Source organism: Fistularia commersonii, chromosome 4 (assembly GCF_037954325.1).
Source record: "Fistularia commersonii isolate RoL2024-O1a breed Wild chromosome 4, RoL_Fcom_v1.0, whole genome shotgun sequence".
NCBI lineage: Eukaryota > Metazoa > Chordata > Actinopteri > Syngnathiformes > Fistulariidae > Fistularia > Fistularia commersonii.
The window spans coordinates 17,465,398-17,478,283 of NC_141287.1; the positions used below are offsets into that span (position 1 = coordinate 17,465,398).

A 12,886-nucleotide genomic window follows, 5' to 3' on the forward strand; every position below is an offset into this window, starting at 1 on the left:
AGGTGGATGGAGGTGATCCGCAGCGCCACGGTCCCGTCCAGTCGCTCTCGGGTCTCGAACAACAAGGAGCCCCACGCTCACTGACTCGACTCACCTTGTTTCCACACGTGGTCTCGCTTCGGGCGGCATCTGCCCTTCCGGTTCTTGGACTCTTTGCTTTTCTTTCTACACATATCTCGGACATTTGTCCACACGTCCATGCACATTTGGTGCTTTTTAATGCTTTAATGGTGACATGTCCGCTGGTTTAGACTGCATCAAAGACTGCATTTTTTGGCATTTTTACTCAACTCTGAAACCTCTTTTTAAGGATGTCATTTTATACTGTTTTCTAATGATCTGAACCACTTCCTATCTGTCTGGTTTTACATTTTGTCATTTTCGTTATTTTCCAAGAAGGAGCATGCTGACACGGATAATTCAGCGTTCTTTCTTATACGGTTCAACTATCATTTGTCATAACATTTTTGTCTACTCGCTCATTTTATCGAAAACGGCTGCTTTCAAAACGTAACGCAATTCCAGTGCCAAAATGATTTGTATCAACGTCCTGGACTTTTAGATGCTATTTTGTTATATTCGGGATGAAGAGTGTCTTCTGTACTGTATGCCATGAAGTCTAAAATCACATTTAAAAACAAGCCACCCTTTAAAACACATTGCTCTGCTCACACCTGGCCCTGCACAACCTGTTCTTATTAAAAAAAAACAAGTGTGGTGAAGAAAACAAAATCATCTTGTACTTTTGAAAAACCTAGGCTTGATTACTAAGTGGTCAGGATAGCGGCCATCAACACTAACATCATTTCAAGTAAAGTATGTATTCTATTTGCTGAACTTCTTGTATGAACACATCTCGGTTTTGCTTATTTTGAAATGAACTCTGTAAGAGGAAAATGTGAGACTAGTTCGTAAACCTCGCATTACGAACATACGTGTTTTTGAGAGCTTTAAAGATTATGTGTGAAGTTGAATTGAAACTTTCAGTTCCAAGCGGTGTTGCCCCTCACTGGACTCGGCTGCCTCCCTCCCACAGATCTTTTTATGGGTCCAAATGAATGGAAATATGCATTTGATAGGGTTTTGCAGTTTAAGTGTATGAGATGGAAAAAAAAAAACCTGTTTCACTTCAAAACACAGTGGTTTTTTTTTTCCCCTGACAACCGAGTGGTCTTTGGAAATGAAAGCAATAAAAAAAGACTTATTCAAACTTAAATTTGTGTTTGGGTCTTTTTTTTTTTTTCTTCAGCAGAAACATCTTATCAGCCCCTTAGTGTAAATGCAGCCACGATCTCTAGATGGCGTCGTTGACCTTAACATCGGTTCATCTCTGTCTGCAGTGACGTTATTTTCAAAGTTTGAGACTAAATTGATGTCTCTTTACATTAATCTTGTTTATTTGAAATATTGTAAAAATCCATGCCGGTTACAAAACAAAAACCATCTACACAGAGCATCACATTACAATATCGCAGCGCTTTGCTGTGATGACGAAAGCCATCAAAATGAACTTAAATTAATTTTTAGATATTTATTAATAAGCATAAAACTGGGTGATTTCTTCATTTTCTTTTTTTAATTTATGACAAATATTTTTAGTGTAAAAAATAAATATAAAATAGAGTATGTTTCAGTTTATTGAATGTGTGGATTGTCATTGGAAAGCCCCAATCGAGAGCACGAGTTTGTTTGTTTTTTTTGTTTTCTTTTTGTTGTTTTTTTTTTTTTTTTAATTATGCTTTTGTCCCTTTCATATTTGTCATTTCTGTGCCATTAGGAGGGATCCTTCCGTCCAAAGTCCAGGCGCAGCGGCCGCCAGGGGGGCCGGACTCCCCGGCCTCTCCGGCCTCTCCACCGGTGAGGGGCGGAGTGCGACGCCGACACAAACGGGATTATACACCTCCTGTCTGACGCTGGCTGCTCGGCCAATGAGGCAATTCTCTCGGGGACACTTCACCATGACAAGAATAAAACCAAAAGAGACGGAATAACGCCAATAAAGGGGGAGGCGGGGGAGTGATGATCGACAAGAGAGAAAATGAAAGATTAGTGAAAAGTGGGAGTGAGTGAGGGTTCGGACGCGCAGCCGCATGAGCCGGACGTAAAGTCGTAGTCCGCGGCGGCGATCGGAGAATCGGATTAGATTTAGAGATGAATTATTTTTAAACTTCGCTGATACAACTTGTGGATTTTACAGACGGCCCCGGCGCGGCGATGGCGACTCCTGCGCACCCGGAGACCCGGAGGTTTACGCGGGGTCTGGGTAAACCGGGCACGGCCGCCGAACTCAGGCAAAGTGTCTCCGAGGTGGTCCGGACATCCGTGCTGGTTGTAAGTACACACAACTAAAAGATCTATCCCTAAATCCATCTACCGTGCAACTGAAGTCACCACCGCCTTACCTGGGTTAACCTTCCAGCGCACTGTCAGCTGACCCCAGACCAGCTGGGCTGGAAGCACATGTTGTGAGAGGGTTTGAAGCTCCAAACTACCGGAGAACGTCATCTGAGGGAAATGAATGGAGAAGTTTCATGTTCTCTGTTTGAATTGATCGCAATACGAGCTTTGTGGATCAGTTTCTTCAATGACTTGAGAATTCAGATTTTGCCTCACTTGCTCTACACACACACACACACACACACTGATCACACTGTGACCATGTGGAATCAGTGCCTGGTGAGGTATTTTGTACTTCTTGTCAATGAGTTGCATCGGGTTTCGTGCACATGACATAAGAAGCGGAGATCAGGGAAAGCGTCGGTCTTCCATTTCGTACTTTGGATACTTTGAAAGTGTCCGGTGACAGTGACATAATGCCCAGCGTGGTCATCCACTTTGGATACATTTGTGTGCCCGGCGGGAGCTCAAAGTCCACAAGGTTATCATATTCCCAAGGGAGAACGGGGAGGGGGGTCATACCCTTTGTTGCATCTATGTTTGGTGCTCCATCTTTCCTTTAAGAAAGTTGCTAGGTAACTGAAATGGACACCCTCCAGGCTCTCTCAGAGAAATGGAATCCTGAGTCAGGATCCCAGAGATCCAACCACACCTTCATATTATTTATTCATTCTCGCTGAGCCTGAGGCGCCTGCGAGAGAAGAGCAAAACGGATACAAGTATGCATGTTGGGAAATCAGTGCGCTGGGAAGGACTGAACCAACTTTGTTGAAACTGCGTGGAGAGTTGTTTTGTGTTACCATCAGCAGGAATCCGGTGAGCCATTTGCTGATAAACATGCGAACGGCGGCGAAAGCCGCGGAAGTGAACGTATGGCTGTGTTTGCCGCAGTTTCTCAGTGGGCCAAGAATGCAGCCAAGCACACGACTGCCGTCCACGCAACTTGTAATTAATTCCTCCGTGAAACATGTAAATACCGCTGGAACACAGGGATCCGTTTCACTGACATAATGGGGAGATTGTGACCGATCGTCACCCGTCCTGATTCCCACCGTGATGCTGCGTTCGTCCTCGTCCCCTCTGACCTATCGGAAAGCTCTCGAACACGTTTATCTAATTTGATTGATAGAGGACACTGTCGCGCACACATGTACGCCTGTCTTGGACCAATGTCACCGCAAACATTCGGAGTCAAGTGCAGTTTGCCGGTTGTTCTGTTTCCCAACAATCTGTGCATTTTCAGAAAGACACACTCCGAGCAGACCTCTTTGTTTATTGTTGTAAGGGAGAGCCTGCACACTTGTAATAGGCCAGAGCCCTCAGCTGAGCCGTCCCCTCTGCTTTTTCACACTTTTTGCATGCTGAGATCGCTATTAGCTGCACCGGGGCTGTCATCAGTTGAAATTTCATGCATTTGGAAATACACAGGACCTAACAGCTTTACTAAAAGGGTTGGTATTACTTACACCAAGGGGTAGCTTTTTTGTTTTTTTAACTGCTCACACTCATGCTTCTGTCATGAAATATATCACCTGTTGGCTGTGTGTGCATACAAGGAATGAATTGCGGATGAAATCTTTAATTAGTGTGTACAGTTTATTGAACATCGGGGGAGGCAGTTGTGTAATTGTAATCAATAGTCCTAACTGCCTGCCACAAAATGAAAAATACTCCGAATCCCAGCGTGTCTGACCCGAGGGAGGTGTACACCAGATGGGTGTCATTTCCGAGTAGTGATGCCATTAGCTGCCTATGGCACTCTCTCTCACATGCACATGCACGCTGTTGCTACTAAAAGGGAAAGTGGAAACACTAGCAAACACATGCATACTGCACTGCTGCCCATTTGTTTAGCAACACCCTCTGAAAGATTTCATACACCTCACCGGATCTCGTGGTGACTATTTCAAATCAGAGGTGTGATACTGTTCTCTGGCCTGATAAACTATTCGCTATTCTGACAATGTGCATTAGGAAGCTTAAAGTTACTCACAATGCAAAGTCAATTAATCCGCATGTCTAACTGATCCAGCTGGCTGTGCAGTAAAAGACAAAAACTAGATGTAATTTTACTTCTATGCAAAAACTTTGCCGTTGTAATTAGATATGAACTTTAACATCAGTAGATTAATTCATTTGTTAGCATTCCTGACAAGGTTCTGAAAAATAGATTTTTTTTTGTTACTGAAAATTCCATATTCAATTGTAACATTCTTGCTGTTCTACATTTATTGTAAAGGAATACTTTGTTCCTTTGTATCCTACTCATGACCTTTCTCATACAGTATGTATGCCACTATGATTGAATGTGCTTTATAATGTTATTACTTGTAAAAGGTCTTTCGTAAGGATTTCAATAAAAGAGAAATACATTAATTATTAGTAGTAGCAGTATTGATTAGAGTTGTATATCTGGCATTTTGTTATTTCCATACCTACACAGATGTCATGATATACATATTGCTTGTGGATATTGTAGCTTCTTTCTTGTTTCTTGTTATTGTAAATATATGTGTACATATATAGGCCACACTTTTCTATAAGCTGCAGGTGTCCACGTTGCAACATGAGATATTTACACATAAACATTTTTTTATACTTTTAATTAAAAACATACACAATTACGTACTGGAAATGCTTTTTTTCCGCACAGTGTCTGTAACATGGCTGATGACAAAGATTAATAATTAATAACACAAGGAAAAGTCTATCCATCCATCCTTTTTCTGTCCCCGCTTTGTCCTACTCTGGCTGATCACTATCTTGATCTTTCTCCTGCGCACTAAAACCATGAAAGTCGTCTTCTTTGGTGTTGGAATTGAACGGCCTCAGAATTTCACGGTAATTTCATCAAATGTTTTGGCGGCATGAGGCTCGTTAGCCCCCCAAAAAAATCCATAAATTAGCCGCATCGTTGTTTAAGCCTCAGTGTTCAAAGCATGTGATAAAATAACAGCTTTAAGTCCGGGAATTACGGTATTAAATTACTGAATTAAAAAAAAAATATTTTGTGGTCAATATATTGTGACTATATCAAATGCCAGCCTTTCAACTTGTTTTGAACTGACTCACATATTTACTGCATTGTAACCCTTCTACGTCAGTATTTCAGTATAGCGTTCGTATTTCTGTTTGCCGTCCCACCATATACCAGCCTGCACTTTATGCTGTATGCTCAAGGTTAGTAGATCCAATAATGAGCCTTTACCGCAGAGGAATATGTGCTGCTAATGTCAACTCCCAAACTACCGCCGTGACATTTTTACATGCCCAAAGTCAATAAGCTCTGCTTTCGGCCACTTCAGGTTTGTGATGTTTAACTCTCTTTATGTCTTTGGAATTTGTCCAAAGGTGTTGAAATACTGGAAATACCTCCAGCAGGTATGTGTTTTTCAAGCTCATAAAGTACATTCGGGCACATTTTGTCCACCACATAGCGTGACAGAAGTTGTTTTTCTGTGATCAGTTACACAGAGTGAATCCATATATTATCGCAACGAGAAGATAGATATGTTGGTCAAACCATTTATCGGTTATGTCCCTCATAAATTCGGAGAACAACTTTGAGACTCGGTGTGTTGAACGCAATTTTCAGGCGTGACAGATGTCTTAAACCAGGGGTGCCCACACTTTGTCGCCTTGTGAGCGACTTTTCAAATGACCATGTGAAAATGATCTACCTCTACTAAAAATGCTGATTATATATGTATTAATATACCTACTGAGTATACTTAACACAATAAATGTTTGTGGATCACCCTTATGGCACACTGCAACAAAGTACTTTTTTGGTAAATACCTTATTCTGATGACTTGAATGGAGTCAGCAGCTTAGTTGAAGTTAGCTGTGAGAAAAATGCCTGCTGTCCTGACAGCTGGGATTTTAGTTGCCTCACCTTTCTCCTTCTCAGCTCACTTTTCGGAGGGAAGTCGGTGTCGTCGTTTTTATGAACGGTCTGAAAACGCCGCTCCACATTTCTCTTTTTCGGTATAGCAATGGCAGACCGGCAGATGAGGCGAACGCACTTTGAATATGACATGTAAAAAAAAGTCCACCTCCGATTCCATATGGAAGTGATACATTTAGTCTTTTTACTTGTTCCAGCTCCCCGATTCGTTTTTATACCCATAAGTTTAGAAGACATAAATTGGAGGCTAACTCGCTAGCTTGCTAGAACACGCCATTATGTGCACATGCGCAGTGACACCTGTGTCAGAAAAGGCCGGCTTGGATGGACAAATTTCACAGTGAGAATGATAGGCGGACGTCTATCTTTTAATGCCATCCGATCTACCCACACTACCTTTGCGATCGACGGGCCGATCGTGATCGACATATTGGGCACACCTGTCCTAATCAAACGTATGTGAAGGAAAGTAACCGCTTTGTCACTTTGTCAGGTCTTGCGTAGATACAGTAGACACCTGCCACATATGTTGCCTGTGTGAAGATTACAGGGCCGTGAGTGTTTTGCGAGGCCTAAGCAGCTTGACCTCCCTTTGTATTTCTATCTGTCTCACCAGAAGGCCTGTTGATGTCAGCACATGGACTGAGAGGCTGCACGAGGTGTTTCTGTTACCCTGATGCTGAATGGTATTCTGGGTGAACGAAACCAGGGAGTTAAGGATGGTAGAGCAGATGAGTTCTCTTCTCAGGTCAATAATGAATGAGACTGATCTAATAACCAGTACACCTGTTAAGTATGTCACTTTTAAGTGCCTCAAGCTCTGTTGCCCTATATCATACTGTAAGCCGTAAAGTATTTGCGGGGAAATCAATTGACAATGCTAAAGTGACTTAACAAAACATTTGTCCTTTGTCACAGCAGCTTAACAGTTATAATGTCAACAATAGACAATGCAAGTGACTTAAGAAAATGTTTGTCCTTTGTCACAGCAGCTTAACAGTTATAATGTCAACAAAAAATAACTGTAAATATAAATAGAGACAGAAGATAGCAAGACTTCCACGAAATAAATAGACAGCAGCAACAACAACACCATTAGGGATATTAATGGATAACATAAAGGAACAGAAAGGGTGAAAAACACAACCAGAACTAAACGCCAATATGAATAGAGTCACAATAGCAATGACAAGAAGAAAATAAATAAACAAAAATAAAGGGCTTCAAGGAATGTGATAAAGAAAATACCTGTGAGATGTCTGCCTGAGAATTGGCCACGGGCCCTGATGATTGTGGTAATTACCATGATTAACCAGATTTACCAGTTGGACCAATGATCAGAAGAAAGCCTGACAATTCCTCCTGTTCATTGAATATCTCAAAAATTCAAAGTGTTGTCGTATCGTGTAGACTGACCCTGTACATAGACAGACATACAGCAGTTCAAATGAAACAAATCCAGCATCTTAATCCGTGAAACCTGACCTATAGTCACTTTCTTAAACTCTGCTTCTTTTTGCCAAACTTCTTTTGCACATTATGCAATTTCACCACAACTCCAGAGTGAGCAGGAAGAAAAAATATTTGGTCACGCCCCCCAAATAATCCTTAGGACTACATTATAGAATGATTACTATGGCTGCATACAGTATGTTCTAATGAAGGGAGTTGTTACGTAATTGTCTAATTTTAGAATTTACATTTCCATTACATGGTTGCTTAGGTAACAGTCTACATGTCAGGGCCACCACAAGCTAAGTCTCCAGAATCTTTCCATCCTGTCAGACAAGGAAAGACCATGGTTTCCTGTCTTCCATCTTCTGGTGGGCAGAATAGTGGCTTGTCTTCTTGTAGATAGTGCAAGCTTCCTATGGTTTTGTTTGGGCTGAAGTTTTACGCACTGTTATACCGCCTTGTCGCAGTGTCGCCTGGCAGAACAGTTGTTTCTGGAGTACAGAGGTCACAATAACAAAGGGGGCCTTCGAAAAGTACCTGAGCAGCGTTTTCCTGTTAGCAACCACTCTGGGGCTCATTTCACATCATAATCATAAAGCATGAACCCCTTACTCGCCTCCACCTATAACCTTTCCAGACAACAACCAGAGAACAAAGAAGGTGTTTCTATTTAAACAATCCAATATGTGCTAACCGACACTAAAGAGGGTTGTTTTATTGGAGGCTGGAATGCTCCCGATGTGAGTGTTACTGTTTGTTTAGTTTGAACACACAGTTGTCATTGGTTGCTTGGAAACATTCATCTTAACTTTGTCCGAGTATTAATGTTCTGTGAATTTGGCTGAGGTTCAGGGAGTAGAGACCTTCCACTAAATTCGGGGTTAAGTGTTCAATTCCGGTTTTAAAAAGTGTGAACGTCCTTGAGCAAGACAATGAAATTACAGTCTGTGAGTCAGAGAGGCAAAAGTGCTTGCATTTCATGTTCATGTGCGCATTCAATACATTAAGAGAGACAAGTTCCTTTCACAGTAAACATACATCCTGCTTTGGAGCCATAATTGTTGCATGTTATCTCCTGCTACAGCAATCAAGCGGAGAAAGCTTTGCTGTTCTCCATACCATTAAGGTTGCTATTTTTGAGTTCATTGAACACACCCCTAAGTGCAGCTGTGGAATACTTGAGTCACAACCTCGCCTTCTCATCCTTCTTGTGTTTACCGGTGATCCAGTTTGCAGTGACTTGATAATCACGTCTGGCATCCTTGTCAGTGATCTAATAAACAATTACAATTTAATAAAGGAAAGACAATGCTGCTCATCAAAAGTGAACGTCTTAGCATAAGTGTGTTCAGCCAAACAAACATCAACAGCTTTTGAGATATAAGGTATTTTAGGCTCTTCTTATCATGCATGCTCAATGATGCTACAAAAAGAGGGTGTCATGTCCTTATTGATAACAGTTCAAATTCATATAATTGTTCATAAAGCATTACTGTGTGTGAGAAATTACCAGCACGAAAAAAGAAAAGCAATGGAAGCTCAAACTGGTTGCTGCAATGAAGAAATAAATAAAACTGCTATGCTTCAAACATTAAAAGAAGTTACAATTGTAAATGTACACAGCACCTCTTACTGAGAGGCCAGCGAGATATCACAAAAACCTACCAGATGGGCAGCAGGTGTCATCCAAACAATATTGTGGTCCCTGCATTGTTTTTGTAAAACAGGTGTGGGCGAAACTACGGCCCGCGGGCCGCATCCGGCCCATTGGTCTTTTTAAGCCAAAGATTGGTACAGTATTCATACTTGATGTGAATGACTGAACGATTGTATCAATGAATGTGGAAGCTAGAATAGGAGATTATTCATTTTTTGAGCTACTTGAGAATTTTCCTGAGCTGAATGACACAGATAGACTTTGTGATTTAGCCTTTACTGTGGACATACCGACACACATGAATGAGCTAGATGTGAGGCTACAAGGGAAAAACCGGTTTGTGCATGAAATGCAAGCAACTATCAAAGCCTTCAAAACCAAACTGGTTTTATTTTTCAAAGCAAATGTCAGACGAGTCTGATATTCGCTGTTAACAAATTTATTTTTTTTATATATGTATCGTATCTTGTGTTGACCTAGCCCGTCTGTCAGATTTTAAGTCAATGCGGCCCCTGAGCCGAAAAGTTTGCCCACCCCTGGTGTAAAACAATATTGTGCTGTGTTACTTTTTGAAAAAAAGAGCATGCAACATACTTTTAATCGACTTCTCAGCATCGACATAGGAAGTGCCACACCTTGTGGTGCCACTCGCTCTTGATTACTCAGAGCTGTGCACATGTGCAAGTTGCTTTTCCCGTTAAAAAAATAAAATAGATCTACAAACAATGCATGATAACATGAAAAAATGGTTTAAGCGACACCCCAACTGTGTTTTCTTGTGGAAGGAATGAAGCTCCTTCCCGGTGGTTAAGCACATTGTGCCGAGTGTACAAGCCAAACAGTTGTTCTGTAGTGTTGTATTCACAGAGGATCAGTGCTGGCAGGAAAAAGACCAATAATCCCATCCATTCAAATGGGATTATAGCCCATCGACAGTTCACGGTCCAAAACCTTCTTTGATAATTATTTAGTAACTAATTTCGTTACTAACCAGTATTTTACACAGCATTAAGATCATGTTTGCTATTAAGTTTACAGACAAAAACAAATATTGGGATAATAGAAATGCTCAACCACTCAGTGGCGGTTCATCCAGATGTCTTAACACCGCCATGAAAGAGTGATTTCTGAGTTTATTGACCGGCCAATGTATGTCAGTGGAAGCCTTTCACATCTGTATCAGATCTGGTTAGAGCTGTGACCAAGTTTTCCATTCGACCTAGAATGTTGACACGTTACATCAGTAGTATCACAACAAAAACGTTTTTTTTTTACACGAACCTGTCCTTCCAAGAACTGCTCGAGAAGGATTCTGTGGGAAGTCTCTTCGAACATATTTGCACATTGTGTGAACGGTTTCCAGTTATTTTAATTGGACTCGTGATTTTACGTCACATTTGCCGATGAACTGATGTAAATTTCAATCTGCTATCTAGACCTCATTAGAATTACTGGAGACCAGGCATTTATCCAAGAGGTGAAACTGGTCAAGCTCTGTGAGGCAAAATGGTTCTGCTATTCACGTGCACTTAGTTGCAGATTAAGCTCATCGGATTAGAGCCCTGAGAGGGACCACAACATGACTTAAGACTGAACAGCACCTCCTCATAGTTGGCTGAAGCAATGTCTCGAAAGAGACGACTAACGGTTAACACATTTTACTTTTAAGGCCTTGCGTATTTCCCTTTTGGTTGTACTCACTCCCTGTAAGTAATGTTTCCCTTCCATCCTTCACCGAAGCTCACCATGAACTTGTAATTGTGGGCATCACTGTCTTACCGTGACAGAGGAGATTGAAGGGTAGGCTGTTAGCCAAGTATCTTATCCTTGTCATTATTTTCCCACCTGACAGATGGCATTTTCTCCGTTTTTGAGTAACTGCTAGTTACAGGATGTGCCCTGCCTTCAGATAGGAGGTTTTGCCGTTTTTAACTCATAACTTGTCAGCCCCATTTGGTGATCCGACCCTCCCATTCACTGGCCTTCCACTTCCATTCACTCCGGCATCAGCTGCTGTGGGAAGTGGCGTAGAGCGGGATGGATCGCAAAACAATCAGACGATTCAGACGCCAGTGCCTTTCATTTATTTTTAGAGGCAAGCTTCAAATGTATGAATGTTGTGTAAACAGAGATTACTGACTCCTCTTTTAAGATTTACGCTGGTGGTTACGGAGAGGCGAGTGTTTGATGTGTTGAAGGATGTGTGGAAATGATTGTAATGGTGTTTGTTCTTTGTTGATGTAAAGAGTTTGGGGAACTGCTCGTCGTTCCTGCTCTGGGCTACCGACTGCAGTCACAGTGCAGAGATGAAAGTGAAAGTTAGTACTTGTTTTTATCGCTCATCAGGGATTTCCATGACTGTTTTGCACCTTTATGTGCCAATTTGAATTAACCCACGGCACTAAACAGGGGCGGAAAAATGCATCATTATTTAGATAATTGGATAAAAGTCAGAGGCCCCTCTTTGATATTCCCCTGTTCCCACATCGCATGCTGTTAGTTTAATTAAACTGTTTCGAACCTGAGCCGCGTGTGGATGGGACCTGCTGCAGCCAGAGGGGATCAACTCTAATGACTTTTCACCAGGCCGGCTGCATAACTGGCATTCCAATGTAGGTCAGTGAGTGAAGGAAGCGGTGGGGCTGCAACCTGCAGGGGGCGGGGAAAAGGCAGGGCCAGGATTTGTAGCTCACCTTTAGAGTGTGGGGTGGAAGCGTTCTCTGTGACCGCACAGCTCGAGATCCGAGTTCGCCAGTTTATTTTTATTATTATGTTTCTTTTGTACAGTCCAAGTCAGTTGATAACAATTGGTAAAAGAGGCAGTAAAGACAGCATAGAAAACAAAAGATAAAAAAAAAGGAAATTATCACAGGAGCACGATGCATGATATCATGGCGTGCTGATATTGAAACTGAACAAATAACAAACGGCACGCACCGTGACAAGGTCTAATGCGAGAAGCCATAGGATTTACTAAACAGCACGTCTAACAAATACAAACAAGATAATGATGCGACATATTTCCTATTGAATGAAAAGCAAGATTTTTTTCCAAAGACAAAGTACATCTTCACCTTGATCGGATTAAAAAGAAACAAAACAAACATTCCAACAAAAATACAAATATTGTGTGAGAGGTTCAATTTCTAATTTCTAATTTCTTAGTTACTGAACAGAAAGTTAACCAGTATTATCAACAAGATGATGGGCTTATAAATACTGTGCACATACTTTGGAAATTTAGATCAGGAATGTTGGATGTTGAAATTTATATTTCATGTATATTTAAGCCTGACTCCATTTGGAGAAGCTATTTTTAACATTCATGCGAATAACACCAAGGCTAGATATTGCCTTTAATTCATGAATAGCAGTTATCAGCTCAGCAGTGGCTGTTTTTGTGGAATCATGACAATTCAAAGTCCAAAAACAGGCTAAAAGTCTTTTTAATAATCTTGCCTAACACAAA

At 41.3% G+C, this 12,886-nt stretch overlaps 2 protein-coding genes across 9 annotated transcripts in view; both read left to right on the plus strand.

Annotated features, from left to right (window-relative positions):
* The window catches only part of LOC147234952 (FERM, ARHGEF and pleckstrin domain-containing protein 1-like), a 50,088-nt gene extending 48,872 nt beyond the window's left edge, over positions 1-1,216 (plus strand). For all 8 annotated transcript variants that reach the window (XM_086145666.1, XM_086145663.1, XM_086145660.1 and 5 more), the window contains one exon: positions 3-1,216. In XM_086145666.1, coding sequence (XP_086001792.1) covers positions 3-84 — 82 coding nt within the window. In that variant the 3' untranslated portion in view covers positions 85-1,216. The remainder of the gene's footprint in view (positions 1-2) is intronic.
* A 663-nt stretch (positions 1,217-1,879) lies between these two features.
* The window catches only part of LOC147234953 (dedicator of cytokinesis protein 9-like), a 72,530-nt gene continuing 61,523 nt past the window's right edge, over positions 1,880-12,886 (plus strand). Inside the window, exon 1 of the mRNA XM_086145673.1 lies at positions 1,880-2,331. Coding sequence (XP_086001799.1) covers positions 2,215-2,331 — 117 coding nt within the window. The 5' untranslated portion in view covers positions 1,880-2,214. The remainder of the gene's footprint in view (positions 2,332-12,886) is intronic.